This window comes from the organism of the source record quoted next, unplaced genomic scaffold (assembly GCF_019419815.1).
Source record: "Pyrus x bretschneideri cultivar Hongxiangsu unplaced genomic scaffold, Pyrus_bretschneideri_v1 Contig1, whole genome shotgun sequence".
Lineage (NCBI taxonomy): Eukaryota > Viridiplantae > Streptophyta > Magnoliopsida > Rosales > Rosaceae > Pyrus > Pyrus x bretschneideri.
The window spans coordinates 9881925-9901803 of NW_025999390.1; the positions used below are offsets into that span (position 1 = coordinate 9881925).

General features: G+C 37.5%; 3 protein-coding genes across 6 annotated transcripts; 1 reads left to right on the forward strand and 2 right to left on the reverse strand.

Moving 5' to 3' along the window:
- Positions 1–329: 329 nt before the first annotated feature.
- Positions 330–4241, forward strand: LOC103930745 (protein PHOX1). The gene is given in 5 exon segments (XM_009340120.3): positions 330–1011; positions 1265–3321; positions 3323–3335; positions 3434–3683; positions 3814–4241. Coding segments are annotated over 3 exon segments (2196 nt in total). The 5' UTR covers positions 330–1011; positions 1265–1287; the 3' UTR covers positions 3583–3683; positions 3814–4241.
- A 241-nt stretch (positions 4242–4482) lies between these two features.
- Positions 4483–9806, reverse strand: LOC103930744 (F-box/LRR-repeat protein 16). 4 transcript variants are annotated; one of them, XM_048584797.1, is made up of 16 exons: positions 9650–9806; positions 8798–9115; positions 8563–8661; positions 8274–8481; positions 7885–8031; positions 7598–7672; positions 7410–7481; positions 7117–7188; positions 6825–6896; positions 6563–6634; positions 6398–6469; positions 6143–6214; positions 5726–5869; positions 5404–5475; positions 5078–5224; positions 4483–4926 (listed from the first exon to the last, which is right to left on the reverse strand). In XM_048584797.1, the coding sequence occupies exons 2-16, from the start codon at positions 8999–9001 to the stop codon at positions 4742–4744; spliced, it is 1713 nt and encodes a 570-aa protein (XP_048440754.1). In that variant the 5' UTR covers positions 9002–9115; positions 9650–9806; the 3' UTR covers positions 4483–4741. The 4 variants fall into 4 exon arrangements, with proteins under 4 accessions (XP_048440754.1, XP_009338390.1, XP_009338393.1 ...); XM_009340115.3 differs by having other exon boundaries at positions 8563–8691; XM_009340118.3 differs by having other exon boundaries at positions 8563–8691; positions 8798–9108; positions 9650–9796.
- Positions 9807–12537: 2731 nt separating this feature from the next.
- On the reverse strand, positions 12538–17325 carry LOC103930743 (protein S-acyltransferase 24). Its single transcript, XM_009340114.3, has 13 exons — positions 17003–17325; positions 16395–16535; positions 15785–15897; positions 15558–15637; positions 15279–15442; positions 14757–14895; positions 14554–14653; positions 14203–14260; positions 13918–13995; positions 13723–13821; positions 13545–13623; positions 13285–13433; positions 12538–13107 (listed from the first exon to the last, which is right to left on the reverse strand). Exons 1-13 carry the CDS (start codon positions 17282–17284, stop codon positions 12679–12681), a joined length of 1911 nt encoding a protein of 636 aa, XP_009338389.2. The 5' UTR covers positions 17285–17325; the 3' UTR covers positions 12538–12678.
- Between the last annotated feature and the right edge of the window lie 2554 nt (positions 17326–19879).

A 19879-nucleotide genomic window follows, 5' to 3' on the forward strand; every position in this document is an offset into this window, starting at 1 on the left:
GCATCGTAAAAGTCTAGAAGCGTACTTTACTTTTAGAGGCTTCCCAACCAGGCTGTTTCCCGTACAGGCCACTACTCCTTGTCTTGTCAAGTATGCAACCGTGTTCTGCTTTTGTGATTTTGGCAGTTGAAGTTGTACCGCCATAGTTGATAGTTCGTTACTTTTCTTCACATGCTTAGGGCCACGTGGCCAACACTCGTTGGCAAAAAGTTGAGGTTGTCCACTTATTCCAATTGAATTCTTTTTCTCTTCCTAAATGACTATTTTACCCCTCCACTCTCCGTATTTTTGCTTTTTATTTTATTTTATATTTTATAGCATTTTAAGCAACCAGAAGAAGAGGCAACTGCAAATCCAAGCAGCTCAAATGGCTCTGGCAATAGCTGATCGAACGGCAGCCCCAAGAAACTTGGATATCACATAAACATGGGACCCACCGTGTTCAAAATTTTAGTTTATTTTATTTTATTTGTAATTTCAGTATTATATTTTTGTGAAATAACAAAAAAAAAAAAAAGGAAAATTACAAGTTATCAGATTCTTCATCTCTTTGCTTTTGTGGCGTTTACGTAAAGCAGTGAAGAACAACAAAATCTTGTATTCCCACCTACGAAAGGAGCCAACGGACATTGGTTGGTTTTCTTTTTCCCTTCTCGCCCCGAAAATTCTCTCATTTTCTCGGCGGAGATTTTCCTGGAAAATCCGGAGCTTTTTCACGGACAATTCATTTCCCAGATAAGTTTCTTTCTCCCCAAAATCTTGGTTTTTCTCAAAGCTTGTTTTTTGAGCTGAATTGGGGGACGGCTGCTTCTCTCACAATTGGGATTTGTATATAATTTGATAGGCACTGACAAATCCTGATTTGGAGGGAAAAAAGTTGATGAATTTGTGATTCTTATGGTTGAGAAAAGAAAACCCAGTTGAGCTTTCAAGGTAGTAGCTTCAGATTTTGAAAAGGAGGTTTTCTTGGGCGGAATTGGCTCCTGGGAAAAGTGCTTTTTTTTGCTTCTGGTATGCTGCTGTGTCTATTTCTGAATTGTTGTATTGTTACTTGATTGAATTGTGAGGATCTGTTTTGTGTTGAATTGTGTTTTGGGCTTAGATTGGTTTTGGAAAATCTGGTTTGTTTCTCGGGAAAGTTGGGGAAATATAATAGAAAGTGGTTTCAATAAGTTGTTGGTTTCCCTGTTTACTTAATTGGATCAGCTACTGTGTTTTGAGCATTCGGGTCTGTAGTGTGATTACGTTTTAGTTTTATTTGTAGCTCTTGTATGAGTTGTTGAGTTTATGATGGGGAAGCAAAGTGGAAAAAAGAAGAAAAACGCAGGAGAATATTCAGGTGATAGTTCGAATCAAAGCAAAATCGGGGATACTAGCCCAAAAGCCTATGATAAGGACACAGAAGTTTTCATTTCGATGTCTCAAGAACTGAAGGACGAGGGGAACAAGTTGTTTCAGAAGAGGGATCTTGAAGGAGCTTTGTTGAAATATGAAAAAGCCCTCAAATTGCTTCCGAGGAATCACATCGATGTATCCTATCTTAGGAGCAACATGGCAGCGTGCTATATGCAGATGGGGCTGAGTGAGTACCCGAGGGCTATCAATGAATGTAATTTGGCGCTTGAAGTCACACCTAAGTACAGTAAGGCACTGTTGAAGAGAGCAAAGTGTTACGAGGCTTTGAATAGGTTGGATTTGGCTTTGAGAGATGTTGGTGCCGTTTTGAACATGGAGCCAAAAAATGTCATGGCAATGGAGGTCGCAGAACGAGTGAAAATTGTACTTGAGGAGAAGGGGTTGAGGGTGAATGACACGGTAATTGAGTTGCCTGCAGATTATGTTGAACCAACTCATGCTTCGCAGCCAGGGAAAATAATGAAGTTGAAGAGTCGGAAGAAGAAGAAGGGCAACAAAGATAATGAGAAGAAGGCCGAGGAAAACATTGAGGAGAAGGCTGAGGACAAGATTGAGGAAAAGAAGGCTGTGGATGTAGCTGAGGAAGAGAAGTCTGTGGAAATAACTGAAGACAAGAAGGCGGTGGAAATAGCTGAGGAGAAGAAGGCAGAGGTCAAGGTAGTTGTCGAGGAGGCGATCAGCAGTTCAAATGAAGAAGTGCCTAAAAGAAGTGTGAAATTGGTATTTGGAGAGGACATAAGGTGGGCTGAGTTGCCGCTAAATTGCACCCTCCTACAGCTGAGAGAGGTTGTGCATGATCGGTTTCCTAGCTCAAGAGCAGTTCTCATCAAATATAGAGACCAAGAAGGTGATTTGGTCACAATCACTTCCAATGAAGAGTTGCGATGGGCTGAAGGATCAGCAGAATCGGAAGGGTCTGTCAGGCTTTACATAGTGGAAGTTAACCCCGAGCAGGATCCCTTCTTCGAGAAACTGGAAATCGAACCGCACAAGCAACATAGTGTAGCTGAGAATGGTAGTGTGGTAAAACACAAGGATACGAAGAGTCCACCTTGCATTGAGGATTGGATAATCAATTTTGCTCAGCTGTTCAAGAACTATGCTGGGATTGAATCTGATGCATACTTGGATCTTCATGAACTCGGGGTGAAGCTTTATTCCGAGGCAATGGAGGAGACAGTCACGAGTGAAGAAGCGCAAGACCTGTTTGACATAGCAGGAGAGAAGTTCCAAGAAATGGGAGCTTTGGCGCTGTTCAACTGGGGAAATGTTCGCATGGCCAGGGCGGGAAAGAAGGTGTATTTCACCGAAGATTCTTCGAAAGAATCTATTATTTCAAATATCAAAAGTGCATATGATTGGGCACAGAAGGAATACATAGAAGCAGGAAGGAGATACAAAGAAGCGCTGCAGATCAAACCGGACTTTTATGAAGGCTATCTGGCCCTCGGGCAGCAGCAGTTTGAACAGGCAAAGCTTTCTTGGTATTATGCAATTAGCAGCAATGTTGATCTGGAGACGTGGCCTTCCACTGAGGTTCTGCGACTTTATAACTACGCTGAAGACAATATGGAAAAAGGCATGCAGCTGTTCGAGGAATTGGAAGAGCAACGCCTGAGAGAACTTTCCGGTCCAAGTAGTGTTAAAACTCAGGTGCAGCAAATGGGTTTGAACGGAATTTTCAAAGACGTATCAGCAAATGAGGCTGCGGACCAGGCTACAAGCATGAGATGTCAGATAAATCTCCTATGGGGCACCATGCTGTACGAGCGATCTATTGTGGAATTCAAAGTAGGGCTACCCGTATGGAAAGAATGTTTGGAAGTTGCAGTTGAAAAATTTGGACTTGCCGGGGCTTCACCTACAGATATAGCAGTCTTGCTCAAAAATCACTCTTCAAATGATAACTGCATTGGAAGGTGACACAATTCAAACTTTTGCACTCCGAAACTAATCATCCACTGCCATTTCCTTAAGTAACTTAGACATTTAAATAGCTCGTTTTCTGTTATTACAGGTCTGGGGTTCAAAATTGACGAGATCGTACAAGCATGGAACGAGATGCACGAAGCGAAAAAGTGGCAGACTGGAATTCCATCATTCCGGTTAGAGCCATTACTACGAAGACGAGTTTCCAGAATTTATTCTGCCTTGGAGCACGCTTGAGCTCACGGCGTCAAGTTCTGGCTCTTGAAAATGTAGCACTGGATTAGACACTTTCACTACCATATTATCATGGATTGGATCATATAATCATGCACATTGAGGTAGGCATGATCTGATTTTATACATCTTTAATCCGTTCTTTTTTCTTTCGTTTGCTTTTCGTGTCACGCTTAAAACTTGGTGTACAAATTCATCTTAGATTAATTCACAAGTGGCTCGTCTCTTTTGCAGGTTTCCTTGCTACTGCCCTGTAAACTACATTCAGCTTTTAGCTTTTGACCTATTAGTTTTATACACAGTGGATAGTTTGTGGATTCAAATTCTGTTGTGAGTAGATTGTTCAGAAAACAAATTCTTTTCATTCTCTTTCGATCGTAGGGAGGGTCGGAGGTGAAGTTGCAGATCTTCATTTTAGTCGGTTTCTGCAATCATCCGCTTCGTTTTGCAGTTTCTGTCCGAATATTTGTACTAGTAATTGAAGCGTCGACGACGGCATGTTCTTGATTTTCTTTAGCGTGAAATCCATGTTATTTTGGGGTGTAATTTAACATTAATTTTATAAATGTAGTGTGTATTAGGGGGAAAATTTGTACTGGAATAATGAGGTTCATGTTAACTCATCAGTAGTTTACTATTACAAACATCACCTATTTTTCTTCCTTTATTTTGTTATGCTTATAATTCTTTATTTATTACGCAGGTTGAAGATCTTGTGAAAATTCAATAATCTTACTTTTCTTTAAGTACGTAGAAGATCAGTACAAGTACTCAAAAATCACATTTTTTTTTAGAAAAAATTGTAAGCTATAACTCATGATTCTCGATCGTTTTTGTAAAATTCTGCAAAATTCATCCCTTGCCAAACAAAATTTTCATCAAAATTCACTTCAAGATCAAAGATAATTAAACTCAGCCACACATTGCGGCAAATGTTTTTCATTAACTTAAATATATTTGTATATATACATTTGGAAGCTTTGCAAATATCCATATTATCCAGATAAAGGCCATCTATACATTTATCATAGAGTCTGGTTTTTCCATCCACAAATTTTGGCACCTTTTACCTTTATCCATATGGAGTTATTAATCTGTACACAAAGCTATCCAAGGGCAGATGGCAGCCTATTTACATGGAGTATCTTACAGTGCTTCCGATCTATTCGGGCCGAAAGCTGACGAGATTAGGCAGGGCATCAAACTGGAGCTTCCTGATTTCCGAAGCAGTCACCTTGCATGACTCCAAGGTCAGCGAGCGCAAATTCTTTAGAGGCTTCAAGTGCTGCAATCCTTCATTGGTGATGCGAGAATTTGAAACGTTCAGCGACACCAATGCAGTCAATCCTACATTTTCAGAGGAAAACGAAACATGAGAAGTTGTATGATCAAATTAGAATGTTACGTTCAATCATAAACGGCGAGTTGCAACAAAAGATCACTGAAGCAATGCAGCAACTGCTCTAGGACAAAATAAGAGAATAGAAGAGTTAAGTACCAGAAATCAATTCCAAAGATTTATTGGTCAGGTTGCAGTTCTGTGATATATTTAGCCATGTCAGACAGACAAGATCTTTGATATTCTTCACACCAGCGTCAGTCAATCCTCCACCGCATATTTCAAGAGATTGAAGGTTCTTGAAGTCTGATTTCACCATGAAAGTAAAGCATCAGAAGTATGACTTTAAAATGAGAAGATTATGCTCAGTTGCGGAAGCTCAAATGTAAAATCAAATTCCCCCGTTCTATTCTGCAGTCCATCTCATCATTGGAAAGTATGTTACGAATTAAATGAAGATTTATACTGTGAATCTTATAGCATACATTTTAAATGGTTTGCTCCAGAATCTGAAATGCGAGCACCAAATAGGTCCAGCTGTGTCAATCCTGTAAGACCTGCACCAGCAAGGCATAAATTCTTTGACTGGGACAAAAAGCTTTGATCTTCAACCAAACTTAGGGGGAAGTGAACGAAGCTAAAACATTTTGATTGTTAATATATGATCAATATGTCTATATAGTTATGATTAGAAGAATTCAAGAACATGATTAATTTCAGTGGAAATCAATGCGTCGATCACAAGGTTTTCTACACAAATAGCCAATATTTTCCCTCTACAGCTTAAAAATACACAAAAATCCTTACTTGTAATAGCTGCAAGTCCAGCATCAGAAATTTGCCGAGCATCCAGATTAAGTGATTTGAGAGATGTCAATCCAGATAACCTTTTCAAGCCACTGTCAGTTACTAGGGTGAACGACAAGTTCAAACTTTCGAGATTTTTCAAACCTGAAAGTGATAACAGCCACCCAAATTAATGCTTAAAAAGAAATGCTTTCAAAAAGATGAACATGCACCAAATAATACAAACTGCTTAGCAGAAAAATTATGAGGTGCAGTTTAACTTTGAACACTAATGAGACCTTCAAAGAATTTGAACCACAAACTAACAAGGTAGTAAATTCAAAGCTTCAGCATAATGTATAGCCTACAGCCTCACACTGAACTCGGAAAACATTCAGATCATAACCATGCAATAGTCTGATGCAATGCAATCATCACCTGAGAGATGACGAAGCCCGTTGCTTCCAACTTCAGTATCAGATAGCTCCAAGTTCTTCAAGAGTGTCAGCCCTTAATATAGAAACAACACGATAAAATCAGATAGGTGGCCATGTCTTTCAATCTCTTGCATTTCTAGCAAACAAACGAAGCATGTCCCATTTCCAAACCAATTTAAACTATTGGAAAAGGCCCAGACCATGCAAACTATAACACTGTTATCCAAAATGAAGGATGGTAGAACTAGAATAGAACCTGCCAAATTAGCAAGCCCCTCGTCACCTATCTTGCAGGAGTCCAGGTTCAAGCTCTCCAAACTTGTTAAACCTGATAGAAGCAATCATGGAAATAAATGTATGAACAAAAGAAAAAAACTTAAATACAGAATAGTTGTGTGTGTGTGCGTGGAGAGAGAGAGACCTTTTAGATACATCAAACATGCATCTGTGATCTCGTTGAATGCCAAGCTCAAGACCTTCAAGTTTGTAAGCCCTGTAGAAACATAGCGTGGAAAAGTCAAGATTATGAACTATTCAGCCGCATAAAAATATAAAAAACGGGCGAAATCTGTCAAAGAAATATGGTTAGTGCGGAAAAGTCAAGATTACCAGCTACTCAGCCCACTGAGCAAACCTGCTAAACAAATAGCCAGATCCATGTGGAGCCAAATATTGTCACTCACCCGAAAACTTATCGCATCCTTGATCAGATAGACTGCATCTGTTGAGATTTAAATACGCCAGGGCAACAAGAGCTGCACCAGAAACAATTAATTTTAAGAATGCATAGGATGCATGTCACAATCTTCATCCCCTAAACTAACCGAATAAAAATAAAGTAATAGTTATACCCACAGTTGGACACATTTCTTTTAGACATATTAAAGTGGATATTTTGTTAAGAAGTTGTAGCAGTCTTAAGAATAATTATCAGTATATTAATGGAATCATTAGAAAACAGAGAAGAAAGCAAACCTGAAATGGACTGCAGACAGGAGGCAGTAACATTGCATCCTTCTAAATTCAGCATTCTAAGCTTGTGCAAGCCTGCCATACACAAGGGTATGAAGCAACTTGCATTAAAAAGTACTGATAAACAAGCAACTATGCGCTAAAACTAAAAGGTACTGACAAACAAGCAATATGAGGTCTTTGTTGGATGTGTGTGTGTGAGCGTGCATGCGTGCATCCTACACAAACACAAATTAAGTAGAGCAAAAGCAGAATTTTTTGGTGCATCACTACAGAAACTAGGGACAATATTATACCTTTCAAATAAGAAATGCCAGAATCAGTAATGTTACAGTTGGATAGCTGCAACTCATTCAGGTCAATAAGTCCTGAGAAATACAAAAACAAGATCAACATGAGTTGATTAAATAGTTATTGTGCAATTAAGGACAGAAAAAAATAATGATACCACTACAAAAATTCATCTAACATTTAAAAAAAATACCTGAGATGGCCTTCAAATCTGAATCTGTGATGCATCTACAACATCTTACATTAAGAGACTTCAGCTTCTTCAAACCTGCAAGCATACAATTACAATTTATTACCCCCGATGAATAAATAATTTCATATAGTAAGATCTTTCACCAAACACTCAAATTGTAAATTCGTTACAATGCAACAGAGCTCATGGCCTCAATTAGTTTTCTCTACTCCTAATTCTCATGGCCTCAAGAAGTTCCATTTAGTTAAAATGGTCATAATTCATTTTTTACTTTAGGCAGGACAAACCTTTAAGATGAACAAATCCACCATGAATGGCTGAACACCTCTCCAGGTCCAACTTTTCCAAGTTAAGTAAGCCAGAGAAAGCACGCATCCCTTCAGCACTTATTGCATCGCTCCTTTTAAAACTCAAGGATGTCAAGTTTGAAAGACCTACAGAACAAGGTCAGAATAAGCATAAACATTACTCGACAGAAAAGCCAACATGAAAAGTTTAACCGATAAAAAAGACTGAGTGAAATTAGTAAGGAAAGGATCAAATTAAATTAACTATCATCTCCAGCAATAAACAGTATCATTAAGTGAAAAGTTAGGACAAATTAAACAAGATAACTGAAAAATGCTTAAATTGGAAAAATAGAAAAAATACAAGAAGTAAAAGACATAGATATTACCACTTATGTGTTTAAGTCCCTGTTCTGAAACATGGTCACAGTAATTATAAGTTAACGCTTGAAGGTTTGAGCAACCTTTCAGAAGAGCCAACCCAGAATCTGTCACCTCTGAACCAGAAAGATCAACTGAAAGTAACGATGAACCTTGTGAAGAGATGACACCCATCCAACTATCTTTCACATCAGGGTATTCCCCCAAAAGAATATCCTGCAATCACAAAAGAAGAATGTCTAATAAATGACAAAGCCTTCCAAACTTCCGAATTTCAACCATCCACTAGCACATTACCTCGAGGGCGCAATCTCTAAAAGCTCCAAGAGAAACATCAGTAAGCGAATTGGAACAGACCAATTCGTTGAAGATTTGTTGACTAACATCCCTTGGCAGCTTCGAAAACGAGCTATATTTGTCAATGTTCTGTAACGGATATGCAAATACAAATCACTAACCTGAAAATTACTACACATATAATCTCCTCCCACAACACACAAGTTCAAGCTTACAAGCCATAGAAAGCAAGTACCTGGCATATTTTATAAATGCATAATTCCAAGAGAGATGGGCAAGTCCCTGTTCCTCCTGGAGGCTGCTCTACAGTGGGTCGAAAAGATGAATTGGTCAACCATTTTGAACTGCTACTTTTACCGTATCTTCCAGACACAGCTCTGCAAACGCCATCTTCGATGACCGGTTGGTTTCGCTTTCTTGAACAAATTCCCCCCATCATCTAAGTGTGGATTGAACTACCACTTAATCTCACACAATTCGCAGCAAAAGAACTACTTTCCGGCCCATTCCATAAAAGAGGTTCATGGGATTGATCTCTAATTCATCCTGGAAGCTAAAGAAACAAACAGTATCATCGTATTTACATCACAAAAGTTACTATATCAACGGAAAATAACTTCTGAGCAAACCAATTCATTTCTTAAACCAAACATGGTAAATTAACTTTTACTGTTCATTTGCATCATACCAAAACAAACCCAGAACACAAAATGTTGTAAAAGCTATCGAGAAAAACTATCCAACCAGTGGCAACAGAAACACTTTCAGTGTAATTTTTCAATACTAAAACGAAAAAAGGAAAACTGCCCACATCCAAAAATCAACTTTCACACACAAAAATTTCCACTTTTTACGAACAAAAGGATCAAACAAGTATGAAAGTTACAAAAATAAAAAGTGGAGAATTACCTACATCAATAAATCAAATTTTACACACAAAAATCTTCACTTTTTACATACAAACGATCAAATAAGCATGAAAGTACAAAACTTTACTCTTGGGTTCTTTCGGTTTCCGTAACACCGTCATATTTTCTCAGATACCAAACAGAAACAGAGTGTGCAGTAACACGAACAGAAGTCTCACCGATCAATCAACGATCAATTAGCAGAGCGAGCTGCGAGAGAGAGAGAGATATTGGAACTGAAATATCAACAGAGTGGGGGTTGGAGAGTTGCGACTTGGCAGGAGGAGTGGGGAGAGAGAGAGGTGAGGTGAGGGACGGTGAGGTGAGAGACGAATCTCACCGCCCATCTGATCTTCGCCACGTGTCATTTGCGCTGATTAGACATTATTCGTCTACATACTCGCGATGAGTTCAAATGGGATAAGAGATTCGAGGAGTAATGAGAGGGAGCGACACGCCATGTGGTCACGGCATCTGTGGGTCCCTCTCTATAAGAGATTTTTCAGTGTGATCGTCACATGAGGTGGTATATCATATATTCTTATATAAATTGTGGGATATATGTGTTAAAAGGTTAATAATTAAAATTAAAAATTTTCACCATTTACATAAAACACGTAATGTATCATTTGTGTTTCTGTCATAATTAAAAATTTCTCTCCCTAGGGCGGCCCGGCCCCACTGTGAGCGTGAGTGTCGTTTTCTTCTTTTTTCCGCCGGCGCGGAAAGCAAAGGCGTTGCCGCGTGTAGTAGTAAAGGATGAACCAATGGGCCTCTACTCTAAAGTCTCTACTTAACCGAACAAAATATAAGAAATTAGAAAGACAATGAGAAAGACTAAAAATTCATTAGATACGTGAGAGACATGAGCTAAAATACGATAAGTTAGTTATTTTTATTAGATATTTTTATTATTTATTTGAGTCAATCACGAGAATTACGATGTTATTGACATTAAAGAGGTGGGGGTGATGGTAAAAATAGGGTTCAAATTTGTTTTTGACGAGAATCGAGTTTAAGACTTCTTACTTATAAATGAAAAAGCATACCATTACACCGTAGTAACAAGTCACACAAGACTTTTTATTTATAGATAAAGCGAATATAATACCCTAACGTTAATGGCCATATTTAGAGGTCATTGGTTTTTCTATTATTCTTATTAAAATTTATAAGAGTGATGCTAGTTTGCTGTTTTAAAAATTATTGTCTAGCGTAATCTAAGTTGTGCCTAGGCGCTAGGGCTAGTTATTATCCTGATTAATTCTTAAGCATTTGGAATTTTACAAAGGGTGCCTAGCATGCTTAGGTCGCGGCTTACTTAGACAAAAAATAAATATTTTTTATTTGCATTTTATTTTTCAATAAATTATAAGAGACTTATTGAATACTTGAATGAACATTCAGATGTTTGTTCCCCCTATTTTTTGTGTTATATATCATTCTATTTTACAATTTATGTATTTAATACAATAATGTATTTTTTTTAAGTATAAGTAAACATCATTTATATGTTATATAATAAACGTAATTAAAATTAAAAAAAAAAACTGCCTAGACCTCCGTCTCTGTCTCGACACTAGGCAGCATGCCTACCATCCAACTAGCACCTGATTACATGTTTGTACACCGGATTTGACAAGTGACCTATACAATGGGAACGAACGAGACATAATCTTAAATTCATGTGACATTAACTTATGGTGCACGTAAGATGAATAATACCGCCATATCTGGTACTAATTCATGTGTAAGCCTCGCGCTAAACAGTTACGTGGAAGGAGAATAGTCTCAAAATAAATGATGAACCGATGAGGAAGAAAAGAAGATCTATCTTCCAAGAAATGCTTTCCCCTTTGACTACAATTTGCAATTAAACAATTCGAATAAATCATGGAATCGTACAAATAATAATCATGATTAGCAGTGATGCTGACATTAATAAATAAAAACTTTCAATAAAAACAAGTTGCATAATTATATACATTAACTTTGAGGATAAGAATGATTGGACTTTGGATACATTCACGAGAAATGCTTTTCTTAAAAATGAAATTCTTTATTTATTTTTTATCATCTTATGTTTTTGGCACAACGTTGTATAATGTTAGCATATAAATTGACGTTAAAATGTAAGGTGTCAGGAGTCTATGAATAATCTCACTTTAAGCGAATCTGACTATCATTTCTCTTTTGAGTATATTATTTGAGATGGATTTCATTTAAATTCCGATTCATGATTGAAATTTTGTAGGTGGGGTGAACCCTTTTGTTTTCATAACACAACATATATATTTTGCATAATGTTTACAATGTTAGCATAGAAGTTGACGTTAACGTGTGAGGTATCAGAAAATACATGGAGAACCACACATTAAACGAGTCTCTTTAGCATTTCTGTTTGAGTATATTATTTGGCATGAATTACATTAAAATTCCATTTTATGACTGAAATTTTGTAGGTGGGGTTGGTTAGTTGAATTGAATCTCCTTTGTTTTCATAACACAACTAACCTTCAAGGCTTCAAGTTCAAGTATAAACCAAGGGTCAAATCACAAATAATTAAAGGCTTTATATCCCAAATAAATTGACAATTAACGCTTAATTAAAAGATTGAAAGTTGATCAAATTTTATTTAATCATAATAAAAAAATAAAAATAAAAAATAGTTGATGAAACTTATGTCTTGCTGTCAAAATCATGACCTTAACAGTGTTTTACAAGCCAATTGTCCTGCTCATGCTCACACACGATAATTTAAACATTGACATCTTTATGGATAAGACTTAAAACTTGTTCTGAGCGGAAGAGCTTCTTACAAAAGCAGAAGAGTGCTCGAGGAAGGACTTGGGTTTTTGTTACTAAAAGTGCTTATGAGTAGAAGAGCTTCTTACAAAAGCAGGTCCAAGCAAACTTCATGAAATTTTGAAATCAAATCACGACGGATCGCGTGTTATGGTGTAAAGCAGTGCTCACCAACCAAAATTTTCGAAGCATGAGTCATGATGCACTCAACATTCACAAGGCAAGTGAGGTTAATCAATCTGTACAGCTACACAGCATAACTCAGGGAAAAGGATCAATTTAAACAAATTTCGTGCGACTGCTTTTTTAAGGAGTGACAATCACTTGCAAAAAAGCTGAAGTGTAAATATGATTATACTACACAAACAGATCTTCAGCTACACTCGGGCATCAAAATTACTATCATGAAGCTACAACAGATCGGCCACTGTTCCGCCCCAGACCAAGACCCAAGCCTAATGGAACGTTTTCAGTTTTCGGTTTCCCCTGGCTATTGCTATGGCTGCAATGGGCAGAATGGACGTGACCGTGATGTCCTGTCGAATTAGAATTTACATTGATTGCAACATGACTGTTGCCGTTTGTGCGGTGAGGATAGGCGTCCCCGTTTTGCAAGTTTGAAGAATTTATATGCCTCATTCCAATACCCTCCTCATCGTGAGCTGATTCTTCAATGAATTCCACATCTTCGTTGTAACCCTTGATCAAGAAATCCGAACAATTCTTCCTTATCCCGTGATCGTACGGATTTCTGAACCTACCACCTGGGCCTCTAAGGTAGTTATAGCGCATCATGTTTGCCATTTCATTAGTTGTGATATTCCGTGATATCTGTAACAAGAGAAAGATTATTGACTAACAAATTGCTAAGGCGGCACTCTTTACATAGAGCTGCTGTCATGGGGAGAAAAGCCTCGGGAAATATTTACTTTTCAGATCATAACAATCTTCGCTATTAGTTTTTCCATTTTTTGCATTGAGCAAGTCAATTTTAAAAAGAAAAATTACCTGAGAAGCTTGGACAACGGTCAACACTGCCACGCCAAAGAAGAGGAAGAAATCCACTATCAAAAATGAAAGAGCGCCCACATGACTAGTAGCAACATAATTGATCCATGCTCCAAAAGAAGATGGACTCAATGGATCGCTCAAAACTCCTGAAAGAAGAAAATTAATTTCCCTTAGCAGGTTGAAGCACATATACGCATACAAACAATTCCATGCCTAGAGAAACTTCAGAAAATAGGGTTGGAGAAACTGGGACATACTCGTAAGAGTAACCCCTCCAGTAAACACCATCGCCAAAACTTCCAGAAAAAGGAAAGCAAAGAAATCCCATTTGTTTTTCTGTACAGCATGAAAAGAAAGAAAATAGATTAAACTAACTATAACATGAAAAGTTGGAAAAACAATCCGTAACACCAAAACTTATCAATGTCAGTGCACCTTGCCAATGCAATTGGATACCCAAGGGCAATGGTGGTCAAATTGTTCAACACAACGATCACAGGTTGAACAGTGCTTTGCACGAAGAGGCCTGACAATCTGATGACAACGCCAGCAAGTATGTTAGGCGATATGTTCTGAGAACTAAATAAAAGGATCGGGTCATAAATTACTACAGTACGCAATCGATGGTACCTTGCACGTTGCACAGAGCTGAGACCAATTACCAGCTAGCAAGGCAGGATTATTTATCTCAATCTTCAAAAGAGGCTCCTGTTCAAAATGATAAACCAATGTGTTAACTTAACTTATAGGAACGGTAAGTCAAGAGCCCATTATGATTCTCATCTTTAATATGTAAGTCATAATAATAACTCTGAACTGTTAAAAAATTTAAGTGGGACGGCTAGAGATGGATTAAAAAAATTATGTGGAAAGGTGGTAGAAATAAGAGAAGATTAAGAAAGTTACGGTACGAACATCATCCTTCATATTTTGTGAATCGTGGACATTCATTCGGATGTAACCTGGATCCTTGCTGCAAAAGAACAATTTAAAAAAAAAATAATTATCAACAACACATTTAATTAAGTGACATTGCTCTACACGGCACCATAATATCCATGCATACATCCACAAAACAATGTGGGTGTATGTGTGTATGCACAAGACAAAACATGACTAATTAAAACTTGAATTCTTTCCATCATTGCAGTCAATCTACAGCGAGTTAAAGTATCAACAAAACAGCACAAATCTGATTATCATAGAGTGAATGCTTAAAATATGGACAACTAACATCATAGAACTTACAAATACTCTATGACGTACCTGCTGCATCTATAGAACAAAACAAGCCCAGATGTTGCTAGGAAAACTCCTAGCCATGCAACAAAAACTGATCCAGCTGTTAACTTTGGCAGATTTGGTGCTGCAACAAAGTTGGACAGGGGGAGAGGAGTCGGTGTATGTATTGTATAATCCTGACATTAAGGGCACATACTGAATTTCCATATAAAGTTAAGGGCAGATACCCGCAATGACAGAATGAGTATAGGTGACCAGGAGCACAAATATTATACACCAAAGTAGTGGCGCAAGTCCTAGTTTCGAAATTCTTCCAAGACGACTGTTCCCATCACAGCGTTTGTCAAGCAATCTTCTAGCATTCCCCTAGAGAATCAAATTTATAAGAGCATGGTCAGTTCTTTCCGTTCTTTCATTTACAAGTTCAACTGTATAAAAATTATATGTAAGGCTCAAACCTTAAAAAACACCAAATTAGATAAGAAAAGAAAAAATTGAGGAACTTCCAGGTAAGTCGATAAATAAAACCATGTTGAGAATAGAAAAAAAACAACAAAACCAACATTCTCCACTTGTCAGATATACGAGGCATTCTTTCTAAACATAAAAGTCCCAGAACAGAATCAATCAAAAGTTTAAAGGATTCATCAGATCATTGCACAGCATGAAAACTGAAGTCCTCAAATTCATTGACCAAATAAGTAACGTTACTAACCAATGTTAAAAGTGTTAGGTTATGGAACACCTACAAGGAAAAAGGCAACTTGTCTGTGATTCTTATCAGCAGCAAGTTGTGCTGGTGTAAGGCCAGTGTTATCTGTAACCATTAAGTCCTCCTTCTTTCCAGCCTGTACCAACACTGTGCATGCCTCCAAGTTACCCCTGATAGCAGCCCAGTGCAAAGGAGTGCAACCTGGAGTAACAAAAAGGCAATAAGTTAATGCTTATGCATAATAGGTGAACCCCACAAAAACATTTTGGCATCCATTACCCTAGTCATACAATAACGGAACAAATATGGTACTTACCCTCTTTATCTTGGCGTCCTTTATATGCATCCAGAAATAAAAGAAGACGTATACAATCAGCAAAACCTTTATAAGCAGCCCTAAACTCAAAAGGAAAAGAGAGAATCAAATTTACATAACAAACAAGAAACATAGTGCACATTTTCCATATAGAAAATAGAACACATCGTGGAAAAGAGTAGGAAAGTACTATTCACAAAAAATAGAAAAATAATATTGTCATGTACCAGTGTAAAGGGCTTCTCCCGTCATTATCAGGTACATCAGGGTCAGCATTCCATTTTGAAACAACATGGTACAGGAAAGCTGTTTGACCGTATTGAGCCGCAACATGTGTAGCCTGTGATCATATCAAATTAGATCAGTACAACAAATATGTTTCAGACTCGTTCAGCCAGCTTAAAGGTTAAATGGGGAATAAAAAGCTTTTGCCAAAACCATATACTTAACTTAAAACAAGTGTGCAAGACAAAAAAAATTTGAGCTGTCCACTTTCAGTTCAAAATTGCAACACTAGATGCCTTTCAGTAACTCATACTTAAAGAAAATGATTAACTGCTGGTTGCTAATGTTTGATTTGACTAAAAAGATTCAAAATTACTAGCAGCACACCATGACCCCCAAATCTGTATTTTATGGTATAACTACATGAAAATTTCATTTACCAATGCAGATATTGTACATAGACTAGCTGATACAAACACGCAGATATGGACACAGATTGTCCACAAGTTTTACATCCCAATATTCTATCCCAAGATTCATAATCAACAAACAATACTATTTCCTTAAGAAGGGTTATTAGGATTGTGAACGGGAATAAAAAGTAAAACTGACCTGATAGCCATACATATCTGCAGCATTTACCCGAGCACCCTCTTGAAGTAATAGCTCTGCAACCTGGATTGCACCCCGCACTGCACTCCAGTGTAATGCTGTCTGCCCCGTATGATCTGAGGCATTCACATCTCCTCCGTGCTGCCATTTAACAAAACCAAATAACAAGCCTGTTATACCAATACACATGTCCTGTGTTCGATTTTGTTTTCAATAAAAAAGAGCAATAATCATAAATAGCATCAAGAAAAAAAAAATAGCAACCTTCCCAATGCTAAATTCACTTTTTTTTTTTTTCCTTACGAAATCTTCATTCTAAAGCAAACATCTATAGGCCGAAAATTTCATTTCTTGGCTTCTATTTCCTTTTCATAGATAGAAGAGAAGAATTATGTGCAAATGTTGGATTTTTAGTTAACCAAGTAGCACAAAATTTATCTACAACGCCTCGAATCAATACGAAATCTAGAATTCGGATAAACAACTTAAGCACATTTCAAAAACCCATCAAACAAAGCAAACCTGATTCACCAAACTCCATGAAAATGCAAAACAACAAAAAAAAAAAAAAAAAAAAAGGAGGCAGAGAGTGAATGGAGAACCCTCACCTCAATAATATACTGAGCGGCGGCAGTGCGGTTGTTGAGAGCGGCCCACTGGAGGGCATAGTAGCCGAGCCCATCGGTCTCGGAAACAGAGCAACCCTCACACTCCACCAACCTCTGAAGCTTCTCCAAATCCCCGTATGCAGCTGCCGTGTACACGTCGTTTCGCAGACTCTCTTCCCCAATCCCATTGGCTTCGCCATTGTTGTTTGCTGAATTGGCTGAGGCAGATTCGCGATCGTGGGTTTGGACCTCGTCCTCGACGACCTCGATCTCCGACGACATTTCTACGCACAAAAACCAAAAATTGAGCAGCACGACCGGCGGAGCTGGCTTATTTGGTTTCGTTGACCTTCAATTTGGGATTAAATAAACCAATCAAATTGGGGGATTGGATATTTAGGGTTTTTCTGCGAAGCCGGCCGTGTTGACTGGGGTTGGGTGGTGGGGAGAGAGAGGAAGAAGGAGAGAGGATAGAGAGAGAGGGGGGGAGAGAAGAAGAAGCCAAAGGATTTGCCTAAGGATTGTCAGTAGCCCGATTCCAATACGATAATCGTACGGGAATTTTAAAGAAAAAATCAATCTTGATATATTCATTTTATCTATTATTTTGCTCTTATTGTTAAAATTTAAAGTTTTCAAATCATTTTAATCAATTTTCCTTAGTATTATTGATAGTTTAACACACCTATTCTTATTTGTTAATTTGTTTAAATTAATCTTCTAATATATTAGATTGGACGGCTAAAATTTGAGGATAATGCGTGAAACGTAAAAATTAGTGTGTACTCTTTTAATATTTCATTTCTCAAGGCTTCGGCATTTCTCTTTTTGTTTAATTTTTAATTTTTAAAACATCTTCATAGTAGATGTCAAATAGGCCAAACTAGAACTAAAGACATCACGATTTTCTTTTAAGGAATATGTTATAATTTACATGGTAGCTAAGTCATTTGACTCATTGCTTTCTAGCATTTTTTTATACAGCAATAAGAGATTGAGTTAAATTTTGAATCCTATTTTATTACTTATTCTTTCCAGGCATAACCTTTTTTATGCAAACAATGTTTTGTACTAAATTTGTTTAAATTATTGAGGGTGTTTGATGTTACTATTAAGCTCAATGAATGGTTGGAAGGGAAATGTATCGATTTTATTGTCATCTTAATATTCAACTATTTTTTTCACTTAATTATGACACGTGAAATACATATTATTACCACGTAACAAAAAATATAACATTTGAACTTATACTTATAAGCTCTTACATAGTTTAATCTTTCGCCGATGTGGGAAGGCTGAATTGAATTATAAATATCAATTGATGCTCCTGGAGGTGGAGGCAGGCTTGGCAACCGGTGTTGGAGCCGGGCTTGGTTTTGGCAATTGGAGGTGATTGTATTGGTATGCATGCATGCTAGCTACTAGTTAGTAGCTTCGTACATGCAATTGCTCTCATCTCTCACTATTGCTAAATGCGCTTTATAGCATTTTAGCTAACTAGTACAAAATAATCTCCAAATTTAAATTGTTTTTGGATTTATCCTGTAATATTATTAATTTATTAGAATAAAAAAAAAAATTTGTGAAAATAAAAAAAAAAAATTCTTTAAAAAGGGATGGATAACTGGTGGCACCTTCTGAGGGCCAGGAAGACTCATAGAGACGGGAAAGCATCACAATCCGTCAGATTATTTGTGAATAATTAGCATCACCCAGATTATTTTGCTTGCAAAAGGATCAACAATTTTAACTAACTCAACTCATGCAGTGATTAACCTTCTTTAGTATTTTTGCCTTTCTTGCTTGGACTTGGAGAAATTATATGCACGAGCAAATAACCAAATACATATAGAGAAGTAATGTGAGGGCTCAGCCTCCAAATGTATATAAAAACAAATAAATGAAAAGCTCTTGAATTGAATTGGGAAGAAAGTAACAAAATCAAGCATTCTTAATTAAGTCGAGAATAAATCCCAAAAGAAAAAATACTAACAAGAAACACTAGCTAGATCATCTAATTGATCCCATTATTATCCTAATAAAATTCTAATAAAAACTAATAAAACTGTTGAATAATCAAGCTTTAGAATCCTTAAGGTGCTTTGGGTGCAGAGCGCTTAGCGCAATTTTGTCTCAGCGCAGGAGCATAATACCTATTGCTGAACTGCTGGAACATCTGGCCATAACAACTGTCATCAACTCCGACGACGGCAGCGCAACAATCCGGTCCAACGCGACTGAAGTCAAGAGTGAAAAATGCTGCAACAATGTCGAGCACACATCTGTCAATGGTAGCTAGTGATGCCCAACATGTCTGATAAGCTTGAGCTGAAGGTGGTTTCCAAGCTGGCGGTGCTGACACTTTTGGGGTGGCCGGTGGCTGCTTTGGGGCGGCTGGTGGCTGTTCCGGGGTGGCCGGCTGCGGTTTTGGTGCTGCCGGTGCAGGCGTAAACGGCCAACCAATATAAAAATAAAACCGGGAGACTGTTTTTGGGTGTGCGGCATGGTCGACATTGTTAAACCTACAAAGCCCTACTTGGAACAACAATGCCGAGCACAGAAAAATCAACACAACAGAAACTGGAGATCTTCATGATTGATTCGTGAGAGAATAGTAGGTTTGATATTGTACGAGTTGTGCTTATAAATGTTGGTCTTGCTTGGGTTTTTATAGTTAGTCGAATGAGTATTTACTTACTTTTTTTGTTTTTTTTTTGGTCAAAGTCGAATGAGTAGGATTGGATTACAACTTCACACTAATCGTTATCGTAATTCTACTTCAATCTCATCAATTGGCTTTTGATTTGTTAACTGATGGTCTTTGTTTGTTATTAAATATCGTAACCCACTAATCCAACTAGATTCTTCAGAAATATT

Coding starts and splice junctions, on each gene's coding strand:
- LOC103930744 (XM_009340115.3), bottom strand. CDS start 9,001: ATGATGGGGGGAATTTGTTCAAGAAAGCGAAACCAACCGGTCATCGAA. Junction 7,482..7,597: donor AGATTTGAAGGCCATCTCAG/GTATTTTTTTTA, acceptor TGTATTTCTCAG/GACTTATTGACCTGAATGAG. Junction 5,870..6,142: donor CGGGCTTCGTCATCTCTCAG/GTGATGATTGCA, acceptor TATCACTTTCAG/GTTTGAAAAATCTCGAAAGT.
- LOC103930743 (XM_009340114.3), bottom strand. CDS start 17,284: ATGTCGTCGGAGATCGAGGTCGTCGAGGACGAGGTCCAAACCCACGAT. Junction 15,898..16,394: donor CAGATATGTATGGCTATCAG/GTCAGTTTTACT, acceptor ATATGATCACAG/GCTACACATGTTGCGGCTCA. Junction 13,624..13,722: donor TATCCAATTGCATTGGCAAG/GTGCACTGACAT, acceptor CATGCTGTACAG/AAAAACAAATGGGATTTCTT.